The following is a 22,344-nucleotide window of genomic DNA, read 5'->3' as shown; positions in this document are numbered from 1 at the left end:
AACTGACCACCATTCGCATTGAGCTGGATCTGGCTGCTCACCGTATGAAAGAGAGCCGATTATCATGAGTGTCGCCGGCATAGCAAACGTATTCGCTTACTCGCACACCAAGAAGGGTATACGATATGCCCTATTGAAGGCTTTCTCAAAGACATGAAGGTTTAACCAAGGTGGTTGGTGTGAGTGGTCCGACACTCTCATTCCTTAAGAGCGATTCCAGCGGAGCCCCCAGCCCAAGGTTGGGGGGAGAAAAAAAAAAAAATCTTGTTCCAGCGGTCAGCACAAGCTCGGGCAAGGAGTGGGTCCCACAAACTCAGGTTGGCCCGAAGGCCAATTCAGCCCGAGGTCCAACTCGCGTGTTGGGTGACGTCAGCGCTACAGTACTCGCGCTACAGTGCCACTAAAGTCCACGTGTTGCGCTCTGGGCTCTCCGATCAGATTTTTTACTCCAATACAACGGCAGCCAATTTTTGTGCAATAAAAAAAAAAGAAAAAAATTGAATTTTTTTTTATAAAAAAATTACTAATTTTTTTTCTTCTATAAATGCCAAAATTTTATCCGATTGAGATATGAAATTTATAATAAATATTGACACATACGAACCCAAAAATCTTATCCAAATTAATTGTTTAGGTAAATAAATTTGTGAAAAAAACATAAAAATGAATAGTAATTGCCCTTTGCCATGGCAACGGGTGGAAACACACAATACTATTTGCAAGGGCAACCACTATTCACGTGAATAGTGGCTGCCCTAGCTCCCCCCTTACCATGGCAAGGGGCAAATGGGTGGAGTTGCTCTAAGAGAGGTCAGGGGTTCGATCCCTGCTCTCGTATGGAGTCGCCACTTTGACCAGCACTTTACCCCTTACGGGCCGACCCGGTGTGAGCGGAGATTAGTCTGGGTTGTGGTTAAGGCTTAAAGGTGCCATCCATAGTTGGGGCCCATCCAGGACCACCTTGTGGTTCAAACCAAAAAAAAAAAAACATGAAGGTTTTTCCAGGAAGAGGCTTTTCGTTTTATCACAAATATCGCTCCAATTCGTACGAGGCTGTGAGCCACTATCCCCATTCAATAAAAGTAAAAATGTAGAGGAATATTGCTAAGTGGTGGTCAATCACCCACCAAAGTGGGATGGGGACAAGGTGAAATTTTTTATTGTTTAGGGATACAACTTCTTACCATTTTCCTGGTACTAAATAACATCCTGTCACATTTTTTAGAATCAAACTATCTATCGCTATGAAGTGCCCTTTTCAATGTTGCTACCCATTTCTCATTGACCACATTTGTAAATCCCTTCAAACTAGGAACCCAAAAATTTCATGCACATGGGTGGTTTTACTTTGGCCAGAGCAAGAACTGAAGCTGGGAGAGTCCACAGCCCTTCCCCACAAATTAATCCGGAAGCAACTGCCGGAACCATCAGCACAGCCTTCTTGCTGTCAAGCTTGTGCCATGCGAAAACGATCAGACTTCCGATACACATATCAATTGCAAAGTATGCCCCAACTAGAAATGGCACACCCATGACCATGGGAAGTGGCATATATTTTCCAATCTTGGGTGAAAAATCTCGAACCAGGTTAACTATCACCGCGAAAGCAAAGAAGCCGTAACAGAGCTGCAGGCAATGCTGAGGCAGCGCCGAGAAGCCTTGAACACCTAGAATTGCCATGTTTCTGTAGATCAACGCATAAGGCGCTTTGAACTCTCCATGTGGGTTTCCCACATCAAATGCCTTGTAGAACAAGAAGAAGCTGAGAGGAGCTGTCACACAGCCTAACGCAGTGCCAAGGGTTTGGCTCACAAACATTGCTCTAGGAGAGGTGAAAGTTAGATGGGCTGTCTTGAGATCCTGCATCAGAATACAAGCCACAGAAACAACTGATTTGATGAGGCCACACCCTGCAAGCCCCGCCACCACACCATGTTCTTTTCCGGTCAATGCTGCTAGCACAAAGAGGGCAACTTTTCCGTAGTTATAGGCCATGTTTATATCAGTAAGACCAGCTCCATATGCATTGCAGAATGCAAGAGATGGAGCAAGCATGTAGGCTACAATGACATAATACCATTTAAGTTCCGGGAACATCATCGGGATAGCGATTATGGAAATTATGGAGAAGACAACGTATCCGGCAACTCCAACCCACATGGGAATATTTTCACTGAGGAAGATTTCATTTTGTTTTTCTTCAATTGGCTTCACCTGGCCATCCACAGCTGCAGGAAGAGAAGTGGATATGTCTATTAGAGTTACTGTTGGTGATTAGTAAAAACTTTGGTGCGTCTCTGTGAGAACCACTAATATAACTGTTAACTAAATAACATATTAAGATTCTTGGTGAAAGGGAATTGTAAGGCTGCTCTCATTACCCAAGTTGAGATTCTTGTTTTTCATTCTGTCATGAATGTTAACGATGGTTGAAATCAGTATCTTGATGAAATTGTAAAGTCCATCGCCAAGGATTAGAGCAACCGATAGAAAAACCTGCAAAAGGGTTTATGGAAAACAGTGAGTCAGTGAGTATGAGATAACCGGTCGTGTACAATCATACATCTATCTCTCTCTCTCATCACATGGATGAGAGAGACAGACATATGATTTATTGTATACAACCGGTGATAGGGAAGTTTTTGTCAAGACGAGGACAAAGTGGATAAAAATTTAAAGGGTTGAGGGAAACCTTGTAACCATATAAACTCTTCATGTCATATTCATCTAAACTCTCAGAAAACCAGTGTCCTTTAAGCTGGCCAATAAGCGGCCACATTACTCCGAAAGAGAGAACAGATCCAAGAAGCAAGGACAAGTTTACTAGATGGGAACATATCATGCCTGCTCCAACAAAAGTCATGCTAAAATCGAAGTAGAATCTGCAATCGATAGTAGCCACAATTTGCAAAGGATCAGTTACAGCTAGCAGAAACAAGGGAAAAGAGTGATTGAAGAAAATCCATTGATACGTACGTGTGTTTCCAAGCTTGCAAACCGAATGTGGGGAATTGGGCGAATCCACATTCTTCTTTGGCACTGTAAAACCACTTGAAAAATCCCCACAAGAAGCTGACTGAAAAGTACTTCATGAATCCATGCACTTGCTTCCTGCAAATGGTCAGAATTTTCTGTTGAGGTTTGATTCTAACATGTCTTTCTATGAAGAAAGAGAAGAGTACTTTTGGAAGATGTTTACTTAGCCATCTTATCTCCCTGAGTGTGGAAGCCATTGATGAGAACAGCAGTTGCCAAACCACTTGGATATGTTAATTTCAGGTCAACTATCATGATCTGTGAAGGAAGGAAAGTTCCTTAAAAAAAATCTACTTCAAAGTTCAAGGCAAAAGAAATCAAATTTATCAGAAAAAGTTGAACAAGAAACTGAAGACTAAAAGACCAATATAGAAATACCTTCCTGAGAGGAATTAAGACAAAAAGGCCAACAAAGCAGACTAGAAAAAGGAAGCCAGTCATCCAAACAAGCCCAGGTTCCTTGACAGCAGATGCAGAGTTTCCCTCTGTGTTCACCCCAGACAACTCATATGTCTTCTTGTTTAATCCCAAGAGATAGGATGCAAATCCACCTGTGTATCCCAAAAGCATAAAGATATATAATGATTAAGAAAGATTAATTATAAATGAAAACAACTTAAAGTAGAAGAAAAGAGAACTAATAACAAAGCTTAGTTTAATATGTGAAAGCCAAATACCTCCCACAGCAATACTATAACATGCAACTGCACAAGTCTGTATCATAGTATTCTCTTGCCGGGTGAAGGGTCTTGATTCAAATCCTGCCTTTTGAAGCAGGTTTGTCCATGTCCGGATAAACACAAAGGCAAGGAGAGCAGCAGAGACATTGAGGTTAGGAACAATCCCAGTTGTGAGGTTTAGCTTCATGGCTATCACACTGTACACCATTCCAATCACTATGCTTGCAACGACTCCCCGTACCGTTATCTGCTCTGTCCATGGAAGGATTGTCCCAGCTAACTCCTCGGGTTCGATTACTGTCTCGTCTTCCACGTCCTCTCTCTCAATCTCCTTCTTCTCTCTTGCTTCCAAATCCATGCTGATGGCTTTCAGTTTTACTATCTCTGCACTACTCAAATTACAGCAAGTCCTTTGTAAGAACCCAGCAAGGTATTTACTTGCCACTTCTTTGGGGTCAGCTTATTTGTTAGGCAAACAGAGAAAGTGGGATAAAATCTAAACAATAACTTGCCACTTCTAGCATGAAGATGTTGTAGACATAGAAAGAAAAAAAGGTTAAAAAGGAATCAATGCATGATGAAATCACCTTGGAGCTCTTTTATTTTAATCCTTCCCTTCTAGGTCGCTACTGCAATGGATGATGGGGCTGGATTGGCTATAGAAATCACTTAAAGCTTGACAAATGTTGGTCCTCGTCTTTTTGTTTAGCTGATAATTTAGACCCTTTGTAGTGAACAGGACAGCCAGAATATATGCATGTGTTGTTGCCTTCCTGAATATATAGCCCACAATTCAGCAACTGATATCAGACAGGCTATCCTCTTCTATCTCCACACTAGCCTACAAATTCCAAAACCACATAAATACATCTTGTCAATGGAAATTCCACACATAACAGTAAAAATATCTGATATATGGTCTTTATTTTATATATAAATCAACCACTTGCAAAAGTACCAATTAATAAATAAGATTTTTGAAGTGCTAGGAAGGCAGAAAGTGCTTGATATTGATCACAACTATAACCATATATATGTTTGCCTACTTCACAAGCATTGGCTTTGCTAGGTGACCTTATCCTTTACTCTCCATGAAATGAAGTGGTTAAATTGGACCATTGGGAATCTTTAAGTTGTACATTTGTGGGTCAAGCAACACCCCTTATTGAGTAGGAAATGATAGCTGCAGAAGAAAAACAATACATTGATGTTGTTTCTGGAGCATGAAAGTCAAGAAGATTCCTTATTGGCATTTGACAATTACTCTGTTAATCACAGTGTTTCTCTTCCGCGTATCCTTTTTTTATGTAAGGAAATCACATCAAATAACTGCTTTTAACAAGTTGATATTTTTTTGACTGTCGAACTAAAAGTTAAATAATTCGCAAACTTTTTTACTATTTCACCCACCGAAATGCTCATATGTTGAACCCTTGATTCGCAAAATTATTTGCTTTCTTATATACACACGACGACCTTTCAATCGAGAAAGTACAAGTCTAAAAGTTTATGACTTATATTTTATATGTTGCTCTCTGTACATTTTGCTGGTTTGTTGGGTTCTGTAGACATAACATGTGAAGCTAGTGTTTGTTTTTTAATAACAAAGTCCTCATATGCTTAATCAATACTTCAAATCTAGCAATTACTTGTCAACACTAAATTTGAATCATTAAGTGTAAAATAGACAGATGATCAAAGTTTTACTTGGCAAACCTAATCAGAAAAGGAATTGAGAGGAAGCTAATCAATGCAGGGAGGATAACCTGTGGATGAGAATGAAGGGAGGGCGTTTTTTGTCCCCTGTGGAAAAGGGCAATGGCCATGAGGTCTACATACACACGCACTCTCAACCCAGCTGTGGTTCAGGAACATTCAGCAATGGCACTGTGCCTGCACGTGGCTTTCACACCTTTGGCACCAGAAAAAAAGATGACAATAAACTTCTACTGATTGAAACCTCAGACCCCATGCTATTTAATTAAGCTTCAATGATGGCTTGATGCATTTATTTCTTCTCCATCTCTTTCTTTGACCAAAAAACAAACAAAATGGCTTAGATAAACACGACTTAATATTGGCTTATGCATTATGCTTGCCGACTTAATTTTTATTTCTAGCTTTTGAAAGCATCCGTACTTCATCAAATCATGGGAACATTTTGTTCTGTTCTTCAAAAGATCACCAATAGAAATATATATAGAATATTTACAGTGGTGGGTACCCATGTTGAAACTTTGAGCAAGGACTAACTAGGCATGGCCTCATTTCAAGATTTTGTATGCATGTGTGTGTATATAATCAACTTGTTGAGGTCATACTAAAAGATCCCAATATTATAAGGTTGCCAATAATTGTTAAAGAGATCAGCTGACTAACAAAAGTTTGTAAGATACTATAAAGAAGCACAAGCTTCTTACGCAAGGAGTTCGTAATTCAAGTGGTTTAGAACAGTTACATATGCACCTAAAATCATGTCCCGCTTCCAATATTGTTTGTATAAGAAAAAACACTCAAGCTTATTATGACTTATTTGTGGGTCTCAATCAAATATGTTTACTCCTTTCTTTTCTTGTATTTTCTTTAAATAATCAAATATGTTTGCTTTATTTTCTGGGCAAGTCCAAATTGAGGGATATTGTAAGCCTAACCAGTCCTTGGGTTCTATTTGGTTTGGATATTGATCAGTACATATCCCATATATTTTTAAAGCAACTATATTCCTACTATATATACAACTTTTCAATTGAGATCTCAAGGTGGGTTGAAAAACCCATTTGCTATAGTTGATTAAAATGAGAAAATGGAGAAGAAATCTTCATCCAAAGTGGCTTTTCTAATCATAGATATGATGACCTTAGTGGAGCCTTGGGCAATCTTTTGGTGATCTTCAACAAATAGATATGGGATTGCAACTCAATCACACTCAAAAGCTGTAACTTTCGTTTTGGCACTAACAGCAGATACATATATATCATCCCTTTTACTCTGAGCTTGACTTTTTGTAGGATTCTAGTATTACTGGTTCAGAATATTTGGGGTAATTGCTGCTATGGTCCCTGCCTCCACTTTTTCATTTTGGGCCAGGCATGCTATTGCTGTAACCATAAAGATCATGGAGCAGGCTTTTGTGCACCATACCTCTTGGCAGGCTTTGGTATTTTTCTTGTTCTCCAGCTTCAGAAAGCAAAAGGGAAGAGTGTGAGGCTGCAATTGATTAAAACCACAACAAAAAGGACAAGCATGTTCTTAGTGATAAACTCCAAGCCTAAAACCAACAATTCATGAACAAGACTTGACATTTCACCTCTCCAAGTGTCCCGAATCTCTTCCACTCGATTCATAACTCACGTGAATAGTCTATTATGATATCATAAAGAAAGATTCTATTGCACTATAATCTCAATAATGGCATTATTGCACCTTGGTTTAAGCTGACACATTGGGCTTAACATCATAAACAACTCTGCTTAAACCATCAAACAGAGTGCTAAACAAAGGAACAGCTGTCAAGTTGCAAGATTGCCAGATGTCAAGACACTGTTGCTTACTTTCATCACACACAAACTAAAATAGGCCTGGGAGATGGGAGCATTAATTCAGTTTGGGCTGGATCTGAAGTTTAGAACACCCATGGTATTGTTAATTGTCCCTTTAAAGTTGAGGGTCAACTCATTTTTGGGAGCCAACAATTTACTGCACTTGTACCTTTGTTTAAGCTAAAAAAAAAACATATTAGGGTCAACTCATGTTGGGAGAAATCCTATACTTTTTTATCCCCTATGGGCCTATGGCAAGTAATTTATATATTTCTGGACCGTTTCCAAAAGAGCCACAGGGTCAACTTAGGGTCAACTCATATCGGGAGAAATCACAGCTTGCCAAAAGTATCACAACTCTCTGGACCGTTTCCAAATGCTTGTTGTTGAACTTTGAACGCAAATTGAGACCCAAAACCAGACCAAAGACAAAAACCATATAGATGGTCTTGGATTCATGCACCTCCCAAACCATCCAATCCCCTCACAACTCATCATTATTCGCATACAGCCGTCTCACCTCCATCGCTCGTCCACAGTACATCGAGCACGCAGAAATATCTCAGAAACCTTGTTCGCCGCCTTTTTTGTCGTCTTCCCCACGTCATCATCACATAAACTGTGTGCTCCCTGCCCCGGAAACCCGAACCAAACCCGCATCACCCCCACTGTATAAATACCCACGCCTTCGAGGCAACTTACTTGAATCTCACTTGGGTCAAATACTCCGAACAACGAGATGTGTAGATCGACTGACTACCACGGATTTCAACCGAGGAGAGACCGGTTGAAGATTCGGGCTCTCTTTCTGCGGTTTTCCGGTCTGAATACCCGGGCACCGTTACCCGAATCCCTCACTCTTTCGTTTCTTCCTCGGATTAACGAGAACGAGCTAGAGATCGACGGGTCAAAGATCCGACCCGATACGCCGGCATTCCTCACTCTCTACCGGGTCGTGAATGCCAAGGTGAAGGACGGGGAAGTGATATTCGGATCCCGAGAGCGGGTCGAGGCCGGCGATGGGATCCGGTTCGAGGTTTATCTGAGGGAAGAGAAGGTGCTAAAGGGAACTTTCAGGAAAGATGAGGGGCAAGAGTGGAAATTGGAGTGTAAGTGCGCGCTGGAGAGCGAGAGCGTCGCGACGGAGATAGCTGAGGCGCAGGTCTGCGTGGCAGTGGAGGGACACGTGGCGATGATTGAGAGGGTGAGAATGGTGGTTAAAAAAACAAAAAAGCACCCGAACTGCGGGTTTAAGCGGCTGGAGGAGATTCCAGAGGAGGGAGAGGTGGATTATGAATCGGACGGCTGTTGTTGTAAATGTGGATCGGACGGTGGAGATTCGGAGGTGGGTGGTGACGTGGACGGAGAGGATGAGGAGTTGGAGGTAGATATGGAAGGAGTGAGATGGGCCGTTGACGTGGGTATTTGGGTCATGTGTTTAGGCGTGGGCTACTTCGTTTCCAAAGCCTCTGCCAAAACATTAAGACGAAGAAGATTATTTTAAGCCCAATGGGTTTTTTGTAATTTCAAATCTTGAAATTTGACACGTTGTTGAGAGTTCAATTGTAAAGCCTATTGGCCCTATGTTTTGAAATGTAATTATTCTCTAATCAAAGACCCAAAACAGTAAAGGTCATAATGATGTCAATTTTCAATGAATTAATCAAGTTCGTTTTTAAGATAATGAATGGGGTCAACTCAAAGATCTAATCACATCACAGCTTATATTTCTCTATTGTGGGACGTTGGTTAGAAGATTCCAATATCCCCTGTTTGTGTTGTTTTCATTTAATTAAAGCCTTTTCCATCCTTGGGCTTCAAATCACAATAACCTTTTTGCCTTGGGTTTCACCCAAAAAAATCATATCCTTTCTCCTCAATCCTTTCCTCAATCCTTTTGGCTGCGTTTGGTTCATGGGAAAGGAATCTTGGGCATGGGAAATCAATTCCTTTCCCATGTTTGGTAAGTCAGGTATGGGAAAGCGATTCCTAGCACATGGGAAAGTAGGAGGGAAAGTGAATCCTTCCTTACTCCTTGGGTTTCACTTTCCCTTCCCATGGGAAAGTAAAACTAGCATTAAATACAATTTTTTTTTGACTAATTTGTCCTTACTAACAATTCATAATTACAATTTTTATCCAACAATTATTGGTATTCTTTTTTTTTTAATAGGGGTACAATTGGGAAACTAAACAAAATTTGTTTTCCATTCCTACTCAAAACAAACATGGGAAAGGAAATAAAGTGATATTTCCGGATCACTTTCCCGGCATTACCAAACATGGGAAAGGAATCAACATTTCTCATCCCTTGGGAAATGACATGGGAAATGATTTCCCATCAAATTCATTCCGTGAACCAAACGGGGCCGTGCTTTCTATCCTCTCTACCTCTAGGGTATGTACCCACATGCACATTGACGGACCCAATGAAGGACAACTGTGGGCACTTGCCCACACTTACAAAAAAGTTGCAGCTGTATAATCCCACCCAAACTCATAATTTTTAATTTTTTTTTAGGTCTTTCTTAGGTGGAGCCCCCACATAGCCTATCCAATACATACACTTTAAACTTAAAGTTTATATTAAAAAAGAAAAACCCTATGTTATAAAAGAAGAATAAAGATCTCACCAAGTACACTCATTCTGTAATTTTGTGGAGAACTTAGTCATCAAGTTCACTTTAAACCCAAATATTTTTTGTTTGACTATATATCGGTTGGATTTTTTTTTAAGCCCCTAGATGAAAGGAAGTTTGGGTCCGCCACTGCACATGCAAGGTACCTTAGGTTGAGTAAAAGTGCTATACAATATGATTCGCTCTAGTTAGGTTACGTCCACACAAGAAGCTTGTAGCTTAAGTGGTTAAGAGCAGTTATTCATGCACCTAATGTCCTGTGTTCGAATTCCCTTTCCCTCAATATCGTTAATCATGTTCACTAATTGTAATGAATACACATCAAATTAAGAAAAACATAGTTCATTTAACATGTTTATTTGGTACATATACAAGATTTAATGAGCGCCTTATCATTACATGTCAATTAAAGATCATTTAAAGTTGATGATATGTTCTTTCGTGCATATGAAACAGTGGATGGGCAAACATTGACACCAGCCTACCCTTTGTGTATCATTATCTGATGGTGAGGGACACCAGCCTTACAATTGACAAGACCAATAAATGCCGGTCTTGGTCGACCAAAGGGAAAATGAGAAAGTGAGCAAACCACCAACACATGAACATGCTTAATAGTTGGAGGAGCTTGACAATTCCGTAGCCTACGAGACAGTACTACTATACAAGTACTCCATGTTATTCTCCATTTCGGTTATCTCTGTCGTTTTATCATCATGCCTGTCTAGCTAGAGAATGATAACAACGGCCAACGTGAAACCGCTATTGCATTACGCATATACCGCGTGTATGATTCGTTTAGCTAAAAAATGATACTAAAGCAAACAAGCGTAAATAATCATAAGAATATTTTAAATTGGGGAAGTTTTTCCCTTTGAAATGCAACAGTTTTAGCATGAAATAAACTACGTATTTTTTGTTGGAAAATTGTGTTTGAAAGGAAAAAAAAAAAGAAAAGAATTCCTCCAATTTGATGATCTAATGACATTTAATCAACCGAATTAAATCTTCTAATCAATGGAAGGCAGCATGTCATTCCCGTAATTTTTCGTTAAAAAAGATAAATAAAATAATAATACATTTCGGACAAAACAAGAAATCTGCCCAAGAAATTCAAATTCATAATTCCCAAAAATAGGGGTTTGTCTGAAAATTAATAATAATTAGCAACAAAACTATTGACAGCTCAGCTCATCCACAGCCACCTCAGAAAATTACAAAAATAATAAAAATTCACCAAAGGTGCAAAGACACCCAGCGCGGGTCCCAGCCGTCCCTTATAATGACCCATCCACGTGTCAACATCCCCATCACCCTTTACCGCCTCCGACACGTCAGCACCTCACATTTCAGTGAATTCACAAGCCAAGTTCTGCTCCGAGTTCTCTTCTCTTTCTTCACTCTCTCTCGCCTTTTCCTTTTCGCTTATCATGGCGGTCAACGAGTTCATATAATATCATCGAAACGCAGAGCCCATAGCCTCGAAACGGCGCGCAACTCTGTTTAACGTATAGCCAAAGCGCAAGTCCTCGCTAGTCGCTTCTTCTCCAAGAGGAGGAGCATGGGGAGGATGGGAGGCAATTCCAGGTCTCACTCTGCGAACCCCAGCGACTACAAGCTTCTGGAAGAGGTTGGCTATGGCGCCAGTGCTACAGTGTACAGAGCGATCTATCTCCCTTTCAATGAAGTCGTCGCTGTAAAATGTTTGGATCTCGATCGCTGCGGCAGCAATTTCGTCAGTTTCTTATTGCTCTGCTTGTTTCAAAATCTCAATTTTATTGTTGTTAACGAACTTTGGGGGATCTTTTTTAGTTGTTTGTTTACTGAGTGAAGCTAGATTTGATATGAGCTTAAGATCTTTGCTTGGGTTTGAGATTGGACTTCGATTTGTGAACTTGAATGCTTGATTTGTGAATGCGGAATTAGTTAGGAATCGGTAGACTTTCATTTTTTAATTGGTGTAGGGTTTAATTTGGTTTTAATTTATGCTTCAGATCCTCAACGGTCTGTATTGATGAGCACAAATCACAACTTTTGCAAATGCTATTATCGCTGAAGTACTCTCTTTGAAATGAATATTGTTGAAGAAAACCCATGTTCTACTGTTTCTAGTATTATAGCTGATTCATAACCCATTATTTTTTTGGGTGAAAATACATAACCCATTATTTGATATATTATGTTTGTATTCTTTCATAGGAAGATATAAGGAGGGAGGCGCAAACAATGAGCTTGATAGATCACCCAAATGTTGTAAAGGCGTATTGTTCATTTGTTGTCGAGCGAAACCTTTGGGTGATCATGCCATTCATGGCAGAGGGTTCTTGTTTGCACCTCATGAAAATCGCATATCCGGATGGGTTTGAGGAGTCTGCGATCGGTTCCATCCTTAAGGAAACCCTTAAGGCTCTGGTTTACCTTCATAAACAAGGTCATATTCACCGAGATGTTAAGGTTTGTTTCATTTACAGGTTGCCTTCCTTTCTGTTTCATTGTCATAAGTTTGTTTGGAGGTTCTTACTTTTTGATTGTTTTAATGTCTTTGCTACAGGCGGGAAACATACTACTTGATACTAATGGGGTGGTGAAACTTGCCGACTTTGGTGTTTCAGCTTGCGTGTTTGATGCAGCTGATAGGCAACGCTCAAGAAACACTTTTGTAGGAACGCCATGCTGGTGAGTTTTTAAGTCACATAAATTATTACTTAATTCCTGGTTTGGTGCCACATGTTATGCTAACTGCTTTATTATCCATGTATTTGAGATTAGAACTTGGTTTTTGCTTTCCAGGATGGCACCAGAGGTATTGCAACCAGGAAGTGGATACAATTCCAAGTGAGTTTTATTTTATGCTGTAACGTATTTCTTGCAATTGTTCAATGTTTTATCTGCTTTGAAAGCTAACTTCTTCACTTAACTTTTGGAGGAAATGATAAATTCTGGGCTGTACTGTATAATTTGAAAAAAAAGGGTCCTATGTGCTTATTGCTTAGTTTTCTGTTGGTTGATCTCTTTACAGGGCTGACATTTGGTCATTTGGTATAACGGCATTGGAGTTGGCCCATGGTCATGCACCATTTTCAAAGTACCCTCCAATGAAGGTACTTATGTTACCAGGATTGAACTAGACTGCAACCTCTATAGTGGTTCTTTAGTAAAACGTCTGACACGTCAAACTCTTTTTGTTTGTTCGCACAGGTTCTCCTTATGACCATACAGAATGCCCCTCCAGGGCTTGATTATGATCGTGATAAAAAGTTCTCTAAGGTATTGGTTTTCTTTCTAGATAGAGTGACATTAACACATATGTGTTTGATGCTTGCAAAACATTTATTAGTACATTGTGCGTCATTAATAGGTATGTAAATAGTCAAAGGCTTCAAGTGTAGTTGTTGCCCTGTATTGTATTTCGCTTACAGAATAATATTCTAATTGGAGGATTTCCAGTCGTGATCAGTCTTTTAAAGAGATGGTTGCAATGTGCTTGGTAAAAGATCAAACAAAGAGACCAACATCAGAGAAATTATTGAAACACTCCTTTTTCAAGAACGCAAAACCTCCAGAGCTTTCTGTAAAGAAATTGTTTACAGACTTGCCACCACTTTGGAATCGTGTAAAAGCACTCCAGGTTAGCTTCACTCCATTTTTATATTGCGTCCTTGCTTTCAGTCTTTGACATGTGTTGGTATACTTGTTTTATGAATTGCTAAAATATGGGAATATCGCAGCTTAAAGATGCAGCACAACTAGCTTTGAAGAAAATGCCTTCAGCAGAGCAAGAGGCAATATCACAGGTCTGAGACATCTCTTGATGCTGTTATTTTTTCACATAAAATTGACTTAAACAGAGTCAAAGTATGTTCATATCCAAAGCTTTTGTATACCAACTTGATAGCTAATGCATGCCTCATAATTTCTTTTGCCCTAATCTTTAGTGGTGTTATTGTCTTTCCTTGATCAGAGTGAGTACCAGCGAGGAGTTAGCGCCTGGAACTTTGATGTTGAGGATTTAAAAGCTCAAGCATCCCTGGTATGCCACGTATTTGTATTAGCAATTATCAGCATGGTGGTATCTCTGGGCGGTAGCATCCTTGTTTTTCTATATTGGCGAGTGAATCTGAATTAATATCTGTTGTTTTTGCTAGGTGCGAGATGATGATGATAGTCCAGAAATGATGGAAGACGATGAAAAGTTGAAATCCGTTGTTAGTTATAAGGTCATCAATTTCCTTTTTTTCACGAGACATTTGTCATGCTATTCTTAGTGCAGTCTAAGATATTAGTTTCTTTTTTGGTGATAGTGCACGTTGCTGGTCTTTTCTTTTAAATATATGATTCTTATGCAGAAAAATGATTTTTTTGTTTGCTTTGTTTTGTTTTTGTTTTTGTGCTAGCAGGAAGCAACTGGTTGCCAATCCAGTTTGGGGAAGTTGAACGAAAATAGTGAACCATATTGGACGGAATACAAAGAAGTAAATGATTATGAGGTACAACAGGTTGAAAGCTTGAACAAAAAAGGCAAGGTTCTTGAAAGTAATATACTGGAATCTGGTGGCCAGCAGAAAACAGCCTGGAAGAAAAATGGATCAAGCTCTGAGGCAACAGCATCTACATCAGAAAAAGACATGGTACAGGCCAAGACTAAAAATCTATCGGTGAAAAGTCGTCAAACGCAGAGTGGCCCACTCACACCTGGTGCTGTGCTTAGTCATTCATTATCAGAAAGGTCTCGCATCTTTGAAAGGTTTGTCATGGTTAAATAATGCTCCAAAATTGAAGCTATTGGTGTTGTCTCTCTCTCTCTCTCTCTCTCTCTCATGGGATAAGAGCCTGATGCTTTGTTATCTTTAGGAGTGAGAATGAAAATCAATCGGCTATTGATAAAGCTAAATGTGAAGTACGACGAACACCAAGCTTTAGTGGTCCACTGATGCTTCCAAATCGAGCTTCAGCAAACAGTTTATCAGCTCCTATAAAATCTTCTGGAGGTAATGAAGATGTCCATTATTTTTTAGAGATGACAATAAAAAATGCAACTCTTTCTACTGTTATGAGTACATTGGGCCCAGAATTCTTGTAGTGCTAAGCGTTTCACCTTTAATAGGTTTTAGAGATTCTTTGGATGACAAGTCAAAGGCTAATTTGGTGCAAATTAAGGGGAGGTTTTCAGTGACATCAGAAAATTTAGATCTTGTAAAGGTAAGGCTTTGTTCTTATGGTATGCTTATTCTATTTTTTACAAATCACTAACTTAAAAAAAATTGCCATAGGATATCCCATCAAGTACAATACCTCGTCGATCTTCACAGGTAGGTAGCCAGTATTTTCCTAACCCTTTCTCAAGTAATTTGTTCAGTTCTAATTCACATTCTCTTTTGTTATTATTTAGGGATCACCTCTAAGAAAGTCTGCAAGCGTTGGTGATTGGGTATTTGAATCCAGGCAAATGGTTTGTGTTGTAATCTCTCTCCTTCCCACCCCCTTCTCTGTGTGTGTATATATAACGATAGTTGTATACAGATACATCCATACATACGTGTGTGTGTGTGTGTGTGTGATGTCTTTATCTTACTCACTAATGAACATAAAAACTCAACTTTCCAACGTATTGGATTCAAATCCAACTCAACTTTCCAACCTATTGGATTCAAATCCAACGGCTGAAATTTATTTGATTTGGATAACAGCTCTAGATTTTGATCCAACGGTGGTGAGCATGGTCTTAATGCTCATCGATAACCGAGAGATCTAAATTGAATGTGTGTGCACATATTCATATATCCGTGTCTGTGTGTTTATTCAATGAACAACATTAGATAGTGGCATAGTGCCAGTAGTTTTTTCCCCATATTCAATATCTATTATGACAACATAGAAGGTCCAGTCACTAACTTAAAACTGTGGTAGCTTGAAATGTATTTGTCCATTTATGATTTCATTCTCTATGTTTCAGCCTACCACTCCGTCTGCCAAGGAGTTGAACAACAGCAACGTACCTGCATCACTTCTCCTGCCTCACCTTCAGAATCTTTTTCAGCAGACGTCGATTCAACAGGTAAAGAACAAATTTGGTACAACATAGATAGTGGATATTTGACTTGGAAGAATTTTATTTCTGAAGCTAAAGAGTATCCTTGTTTATTCTTTTGATTGCAGGATATAATTATGAATTTACTGAGCACCTTGCAACCAGCTGAGGCAGTAGAAGGTGAGTGAAATATCTATGAGTTTGATACTTGAAATTAATCGTCTATCAGTAAGGAGGCATTGAACCAGTTAGTAAGGTACTCCATTTTTGTTTCAGGTACTCAAAATGGAAAGTTGCCTCCACTGCCCCGCAGTTCTGAGAACAATGGAAGTGTAAGTATATTTCATTTTGTCACCATGATTGTTATGATGTGGGTATGACTACTATCATGGGAATGATATAAATTTGGTTCTTAGCAGCTTCTTTTGTTTTTTTTTCTTCCAAATGGTAGATCACTCTTGACTGTTTATTTGAAAGAATTCCATCAACTTTGACTGATTGAGGAAAAAAATAACTGTTAGATTAGTTCATTTTGAACTGGACTTGTTTACTATATCACTTTATGTGATACTGTGGAAAAGCAGATTTCTTTATGTTTGTTTTTTTGTTCATTACAAAACTCTATTGGACTGATATCATGATAAGTCATTAGCTTTGTAGACTTATCACGTTTCTACTCTGTTTAACCAACAGGTCGAAGCTGCAGTTTCTGAGAGGGAGCGTCTATTGCTCCTCAAGGTCTCTGAGCTTCAAGCTAGGTTAGTCATCTTAAGTTTAAACTGAATGCCTTTGAAGTCCTTTTCTGTGTTTTTTTTCCTGGTTTCATATAAGTTTGTCTAATGCTCTCTCTCTCTCTCTCTCTCTCTCCAGGATGAACAACTTGAGTGATGAACTGACTGCTGAAAAGACGAGACACATTCAAGTGAGTTGCTCAAGGGTTCATAATTACAGTTTTCGTGCCTTATATGGTTGAAGGAAGAAAGAACTTTACTTTTTGCATAATGTTGTAGTCGAGTCTGGTATGAGGGTTTGAGAAAATGGGAGTTGGACCAGTTGGTGGTGATAGGTTTCTATGCATGCCATTGCCATTATTGCTGGTTATTTGATTGCGTATAGTTTTTCATTAATGAATTGGTTATCTGGTGACAGTTGCAGCAACAGCTAAATGCTGTATCTGGGCAGGAAGAAAATGGGGACGGAAGATAAGGGGTGCCTGAAAACCCAAAGTTGTGATTAGTGTAAAGTGAATCCATGTACATCCGGCCCAGAGCGGTAGATCGTGCTGAATGTGTTCTCTCCAACAAAAAATTTTTCTCTATGCTGAACGGGAATCGTTCATTGGCTGCTGGTAAAGGTAGATGCATGGAGAAGGTAGCAATTTGATGTTCCTGAATCTCTTCTCCCACTGTACCTAATAAGTTCCCTCAAGGATTTCGGCCACTTCAGAATTCAGACGAGTAATAATCGAGCTTATGGATTCACCCGGATGTGATTTGTCCTGTTCAAAATTGGAAAATAGGTGCTGCTCTGTAGCGATCTAACCCCTGGACTGGGGGTCAAATTGGTTCTACAGTTATAAATATAATAGGGGTGTATTTTATATTTATAAGGTTAAAACAGACATTATGGCATCATTATTTTTGTCAAAATGGATTTATGAGCTTGTATATGATGGCGGTAGAACGTAATGCTGTTTATTATTTCATTTATACAAATTGTGCTATTCCTATTCCTATGTACGCTTCCACAAACTATTCAATTTTTGCTTTCTTTAGAAATATGGGGATTTTGAATGCATCCCAAATCTGCAACTCCCGTATTATCTTTGTGTAATGTACATATAGCACGAATTTATGAGAAAAGAAGTTGGTGTTAATCTCGAAATATAATAGTGATAGCAGGCGAAGTCAACGCAAATGGCGTGTCGTTTGAGAGGAATTAGTAAACGATATTTTCTCTCGTTTCTTTCTTTTTGAAAAACGCCGTCGATTAGTTTCTCTTTCCCAAAACGCGCGAGACTCGAGGTGATCGAACTCAGCTGAGCTGTGCAAATGGTGCAGTAAGCTCTGAAGAACACAAGCCAAAGCCATGGTTTCAATCCACTTCTCTTCTACTCTCCACCGTCTGAAACCACCACCGCTTCATCCCTCTCAGCTCTGCAACCTCAAACCCTCTTTCCTCTCCAAAAGCAACAAATCCCCAAACACGAGGAAGAAGATCGGCACCAGATACAGAACGTGCAGAGCGGAGTTCTCAAACGACGCACCGTTTGCTGCAGCCATCGGCGCCTGCATGCTCTCTTCTCTGGTGCTTCCGGTCACTACTCCAGAGGAAGATGGCGGTGGCGGTTCTCCTATGGATTCCACCGATGCCAGGTTTGCAGTCATGGGCATCGTTAGCTTCATTCCCTACTTCAATTGGCTGGTAAATAACACATTTTTCTTTTTTCTTGGTTGTGCATTGTTGAAGTTTTTGTTTATGTGTTTTAAACTTTTTATTGATTGGGTTTTGTTGTAATTTTTGTTGAGTTGGAATGAATAATTTTGGCAGAGTTGGATTTTTGCGTTGCTGGATACTGGGAAAAGGCGTTATGCGGTGTATGCGCTTGTCTACTTGGTTCCCTACCTCAGGTTTCATTCTCATTGCCTTACTCCTAATTGAATGCTTACATGTTCTGTGGCAATTGAACCACTTGAGAGCTTATTGTTTTTTATTTTGTGGACAATGAGGAAAGTTTGTCTCATACCAATCACCAACAAATGATTGAGCTTAATGATTTGTAATAGTGATAATCCTATGCAGAAGATATTGTATGGGTTTTGATGATTTATATATGTAGTTCTAGGCACTAATGTAATTGCTTGACTTCCTATGGTTTATCAGGTCGAATTTGTCATTGTCTCCTGAGGAGAGCTGGCTGCCTATTGCTAGCATTGTTCTATGCATTATTCATGTCCAGGTATAAGTCCTCTCGGTACTTCTTTATACCCAGTTCAACCTGTAAAGGAAATATATTGCTAACATGGAGAAACTATACGCCCGCATGCAATATCTTCTTGTTGGTGGGTTGCTGGGGGCAAGGTTTAGAGCTATGGTTTCAAGGGGTTTTGATTGTGAGTTCATTCAATTGTTTGTATATCATGTAACCTTATTCCTGTGATTCCATATTTTCTCCCTTGCAGCTGGAAGCCAGTATTAAAAATGGAGATCTTCAGGGCTTTCAATTGTTTAGCGAGGCTGCAAAGCATACTTCATTCACGAGTAGAAAGAAAGACCTGACTGGGCATGAAGGGACCTCTGAGGAGGTATTAACTACTTAGGGTCCTTGTAAGTTTTTAGATATGCTGGATAGTTTTTGTTCTTATCTGACAACGGCTTTAATCACTTTAATATAATCCGAAGGGGAGGAAAAGAGAAAATAAGAACCTACCATCCAGCGAAGAGATTGGGAGGTGGGGGGTTCCCAAGAAGCCTTTACAAGATCATGAACGCTTGAATGAAGATTCGGATGATGATGAAAGAAGCAAACGCTAGAAGGTCAGACCATGGTCAGAGTTGCAGGCAAGCAATTTGAATTGCAGAACGTGGCTTTTGTGCCCAGACAAAAATGTAGTGAATGTTGATATTGTCTTTTACTATAGTAAAGATGACCACGATTGCAAGCTCAGCGCATGGAGAGTCGAGAGGGATACCATAATTGTCCGATATTACTGGCTGCACACTGTTATGATTTAGCATATGATGCTTTCACATGAAGAATGTAGAATGTTGAATCGGCTTGCAGACCATCGAAATGAATTTGTTATGCATATGTTGAATCGGCTCGCACATTCTGGATGGCTTTTTCATTTTCGACTCTGGTTGGCTAAGGGCCATGGTTTTTTATTTATTAATTGGGTTGTTTTATTTGAGGAAATGAGGAATGAAAATGAAGCACAGTAACATTACCAAGAAATAGACATTTTAATTTTTATTGACATTTGACGTAAAGCACACTTTTGAATGAGTATTTTTGTGATCGGAAGTGGGTGGCAGAACCATTGAGAACTGTGTTCAGCAAACATTCTGCAATTCTGATACAAAGTAATTGCATTTCTCCTAAGTATGAACACCTTTGCTTGATTAGAACATCATCAAGAATTGGATCCTGATACAGGATTCTTGATAGGAAAAGGACTCAAGAGCCTTGCCTTAAAACAATAATCCAGGGCAATAGCAGCAGAAAGAAAAACAAAAAGACTCTGAGATACATACAATGCACCATCAAAAGCATGTGATAAGAAGCTACCAGCATTTAGCTCAAGAGGTTGTCCACCATCCAGTGTAGCAAGACCTGCAAAAGGCAAATACATTTTCATTTCAAGGCAAAACTAAGCACGCAGTGTCATATCTCAAAACTGTTTGATATGCTTGAAGATTTCAATTGTTCTGCATAGTGGTGTAATTAGTACCTTTGACAACGCCGAAAGCTGCAGGTGCTCCTGTCTTAAGATGAACATCATCCAAGTCTCTTCGAACTGCATATCGAAAGGTAACTCCAAATAGTGCACAGCTAACAAATGTGATTGCCAGGGGGAGTATCAGCTCTGAACTGCTGGACACCTGAGTGAAGGAGAAGGGCAATCCAGCAACAGTGCCGACAAGGGCAGAAATAGAAGCTGCTTTTATGGATTGCCATCTCTCTTTATCCTTGTCAATTTCCCCATTTCCAGTCTCTGAAAATCCATATCCATCTCCAAGTTGATCCCCATCTTGTGAGAGGGCACGCTCAGCTTCTTCAACCATGGCTTTTGCTTCTAATATCTCCTTTTGACATTCTGCAATCTTTAATGCACGCAACAGTCTATTATCAGTGGCAGCAAAAAATGCAAAAACAACAAAATAACAAATAAACTGAACACATAACTTGTCATTATATTTGAACAAAATTAACTCGTTTCATGAACAACCATGTGCAAGCAATATCATGCTATATTGAATTCACAGAGAACCAACCGTAAGCAGCAACAGAAAATGTCTCAACAACAGAAGAAGGAATCAAATGAACACAATTCCTCTCATAGAGCAGATTTAATTTGTTAGATAACAACCAATTATCTAAACATCAAATAAAACTGACAATTTCCACACATCAACCACAGGAATAATAACAAAATTAGGGAAACATTAATTTATATACATAAAGATCCCAAATTTTTAAGTTTTTCACTTCAAGGAAGTAGAAGAAGGCATCTAAAACCAAAACCCAACTCAGAAACAAACCCAGAAATGGATACAAAAAATGGGAATTGGGAAGAATGAGAACCTCAGAAGCCCTGCTTTCAAGTTGGTTAATATAATCTCTCACAAGCTTAGCCTCAAGTTCTTGTTTCTCAATCTCAGCCAGCTCTCTCTTAGCCATCTCTACCCTTTGAGACGCCTTTTCCAACCCATCAAGCAAATCCCTGTTCTCTTCTCTTTTCAAGAGCTCCTCTACTTGCTCTCCCACAATGCCACTCAGTGCGTCCTTCAAGCTACCGCTCTCTCCAGAGGCGCTTCTCGTGCATTTGACTATGAGGGGACGAGATGTTGAAGGAGAAGAAGCTCTGTGAAAGATTGTAGAGCAGGTTTTTGATGCTGCGATGAGTTCTCTTGGGAGGAGAGATATGGGGATTGTGGAGGAAACCCAAGTGAGATTTATGGTTAAGGGCATGGTGATCACTGATTTTTGGAGGATTTTGTTATCCTATTTCATATTTTGTTTGAGGAAGATACTCACCCCAATTTCCATTTGCAAGTGCTACACCCAAAAAATATCTTATCTCACCCTGAACTTTTTTTTCTCCCTTTATTTCTCTCAAGCAATTAAGCTATATTGTTATATTATCTTTCAAATGACCTCTTGTTTAAAATTTAAGAACTTTGTTTATCTTTTTTTAAAATATCCATATTCATTTTCAATACCAACGATATTGAGAGATGAAATTTAAGATTTTTTTTTCATTTTCTATACCAACAACAGTGAGGGATGAAGGATTTAACACAAAAATTTCCGAAATAAATGTGATTGTGTCAACGGGTCTAACCCAGTTAAAAAGGGCCTTAATTTGCAAACTAACGATCTCAATAACGATCTCAAATTCAAAAATCAATTACACCGTGGTAGTGTGTGTGAGTAACCCCTTTAAATTATCGCTTGTACTTTATAAAAAAAAAAAGTTGAATACACTCAAACAATAATTCCCTCCCAAAAGGATATTTAGTATTTAAATTTCTGAGGAAGTATATAATTTTGTACTGAATTTTTTTTCTTTCTAGAAATATAGTTTCTGAAAAAACAAAAAAAATTACAAATTCCAAAATGATTATGTACACTAAGTGCTGAGCAAAATTAATGACAAAACAAAAATAAAAATAAAAATAAATAGTGCAAATAAAATAAC

General features: G+C 39.1%; 5 protein-coding genes across 8 annotated transcripts; 3 read left to right on the top strand and 2 right to left on the bottom strand.

The window, feature by feature from the left end:
* Positions 1-1,101: 1,101 nt before the first annotated feature.
* On the bottom strand, positions 1,102-4,829 carry YSL1 (YELLOW STRIPE like 1). 2 transcript variants are annotated; one of them, XM_021960889.2, is made up of 9 exons: positions 4,675-4,829; positions 4,304-4,557; positions 3,714-4,105; positions 3,415-3,587; positions 3,200-3,294; positions 2,977-3,111; positions 2,693-2,882; positions 2,382-2,496; positions 1,102-2,228 (listed from the first exon to the last, which is right to left on the bottom strand). In XM_021960889.2, exons 3-9 carry the CDS (start codon positions 4,072-4,074, stop codon positions 1,309-1,311), a joined length of 1,989 nt encoding a protein of 662 aa, XP_021816581.1. In that variant the 5' UTR covers positions 4,075-4,105; positions 4,304-4,557; positions 4,675-4,829; the 3' UTR covers positions 1,102-1,308. The 2 variants fall into 2 exon arrangements, with proteins under 2 accessions (XP_021816581.1, XP_021816582.1); XM_021960890.2 differs by having other exon boundaries at positions 3,714-4,100.
* Positions 4,830-7,614: 2,785 nt separating this feature from the next.
* On the top strand, positions 7,615-8,939 carry LOC148294541 (NADP-specific glutamate dehydrogenase). Its single transcript, XM_088252933.1, has one exon. It carries the CDS (start codon positions 7,995-7,997, stop codon positions 8,757-8,759), a length of 765 nt encoding a protein of 254 aa, XP_088109059.1. The 5' UTR covers positions 7,615-7,994; the 3' UTR covers positions 8,760-8,939.
* Positions 8,940-11,266: 2,327 nt separating this feature from the next.
* LOC110758912 (serine/threonine-protein kinase BLUS1) lies at positions 11,267-17,655 on the top strand. 3 transcript variants are annotated; one of them, XM_021960882.2, is made up of 21 exons: positions 11,267-11,629; positions 12,094-12,348; positions 12,446-12,570; positions 12,685-12,729; positions 12,914-12,995; positions 13,093-13,161; positions 13,352-13,522; positions 13,623-13,688; positions 13,856-13,924; positions 14,040-14,111; positions 14,289-14,638; positions 14,746-14,882; positions 14,999-15,093; positions 15,165-15,203; positions 15,284-15,343; positions 15,848-15,949; positions 16,051-16,102; positions 16,199-16,254; positions 16,616-16,680; positions 16,793-16,844; positions 17,072-17,655. In XM_021960882.2, exons 1-21 carry the CDS (start codon positions 11,456-11,458, stop codon positions 17,126-17,128), a joined length of 2,193 nt encoding a protein of 730 aa, XP_021816574.1. In that variant the 5' UTR covers positions 11,267-11,455; the 3' UTR covers positions 17,129-17,655. The 3 variants fall into 3 exon arrangements, with proteins under 3 accessions (XP_021816574.1, XP_021816576.1, XP_021816575.1); XM_021960883.2 differs by having other exon boundaries at positions 11,268-11,629; positions 14,292-14,638; XM_021960884.2 differs by lacking the exon at positions 15,165-15,203.
* Positions 17,656-17,818: 163 nt separating this feature from the next.
* Positions 17,819-19,899, top strand: LOC110758928 (zinc finger matrin-type protein). Its single transcript, XM_021960904.2, has 5 exons — positions 17,819-18,346; positions 18,473-18,552; positions 18,806-18,881; positions 19,105-19,227; positions 19,325-19,899. The coding sequence occupies exons 1-5, from the start codon at positions 18,011-18,013 to the stop codon at positions 19,454-19,456; spliced, it is 747 nt and encodes a 248-aa protein (XP_021816596.2). The 5' UTR covers positions 17,819-18,010; the 3' UTR covers positions 19,457-19,899.
* A 75-nt stretch (positions 19,900-19,974) lies between these two features.
* LOC110758927 (homer protein) lies at positions 19,975-21,743 on the bottom strand. Its single transcript, XM_088253567.1, has 3 exons — positions 21,228-21,743; positions 20,374-20,746; positions 19,975-20,255 (listed from the first exon to the last, which is right to left on the bottom strand). Exons 1-3 carry the CDS (start codon positions 21,612-21,614, stop codon positions 20,056-20,058), a joined length of 960 nt encoding a protein of 319 aa, XP_088109693.1. The 5' UTR covers positions 21,615-21,743; the 3' UTR covers positions 19,975-20,055.
* Positions 21,744-22,344: the final 601 nt, after the last annotated feature.

Source organism: Prunus avium, chromosome 5 (assembly GCF_965620075.1).
Source record: "Prunus avium chromosome 5, drPruAviu1.hap1.1, whole genome shotgun sequence".
Lineage (NCBI taxonomy): Eukaryota > Viridiplantae > Streptophyta > Magnoliopsida > Rosales > Rosaceae > Prunus > Prunus avium.
Note: the sequence above shows the minus strand (reverse complement) of the source record. Positions and strands in the feature narration are given on the sequence as shown.

What these genes read in the sequence shown, in the direction of transcription:
- YSL1 (XM_021960889.2), bottom strand. Translation starts at nt 4,074, where the DNA reads ATGGATTTGGAAGCAAGAGAGAAGAAGGAGATTGAGAGAGAGGACGTG. An exon ending in AGAGTTTATATGGTTACAAG is followed by an intron (nt 2,497 to 2,692) that starts GTTTCCCTCAAC and finishes ACCCTTTTGCAG; the next exon opens with GTTTTTCTATCGGTTGCTCT. An exon ending in AAACAAGAATCTCAACTTGG is followed by an intron (nt 2,229 to 2,381) that starts GTAATGAGAGCA and finishes CTCTTCCTGCAG; the next exon opens with CTGTGGATGGCCAGGTGAAG.
- LOC148294541 (XM_088252933.1), top strand. Translation starts at nt 7,995, where the DNA reads ATGTGTAGATCGACTGACTACCACGGATTTCAACCGAGGAGAGACCGG.
- LOC110758912 (XM_021960882.2), top strand. Translation starts at nt 11,456, where the DNA reads ATGGGGAGGATGGGAGGCAATTCCAGGTCTCACTCTGCGAACCCCAGC. An exon ending in ATATTCACCGAGATGTTAAG is followed by an intron (nt 12,349 to 12,445) that starts GTTTGTTTCATT and finishes TCTTTGCTACAG; the next exon opens with GCGGGAAACATACTACTTGA. An exon ending in ACCAGCTGAGGCAGTAGAAG is followed by an intron (nt 16,103 to 16,198) that starts GTGAGTGAAATA and finishes TTTTTGTTTCAG; the next exon opens with GTACTCAAAATGGAAAGTTG.
- LOC110758928 (XM_021960904.2), top strand. Translation starts at nt 18,011, where the DNA reads ATGGTTTCAATCCACTTCTCTTCTACTCTCCACCGTCTGAAACCACCA. An exon ending in TTCCCTACTTCAATTGGCTG is followed by an intron (nt 18,347 to 18,472) that starts GTAAATAACACA and finishes TAATTTTGGCAG; the next exon opens with AGTTGGATTTTTGCGTTGCT. An exon ending in TATGCATTATTCATGTCCAG is followed by an intron (nt 18,882 to 19,104) that starts GTATAAGTCCTC and finishes TCTCCCTTGCAG; the next exon opens with CTGGAAGCCAGTATTAAAAA.
- LOC110758927 (XM_088253567.1), bottom strand. Translation starts at nt 21,614, where the DNA reads ATGCCCTTAACCATAAATCTCACTTGGGTTTCCTCCACAATCCCCATA. An exon ending in TTGAAAGCAGGGCTTCTGAG is followed by an intron (nt 20,747 to 21,227) that starts GTTCTCATTCTT and finishes CGTGCATTAAAG; the next exon opens with ATTGCAGAATGTCAAAAGGA. An exon ending in AGCTTTCGGCGTTGTCAAAG is followed by an intron (nt 20,256 to 20,373) that starts GTACTAATTACA and finishes TGCCTTTTGCAG; the next exon opens with GTCTTGCTACACTGGATGGT.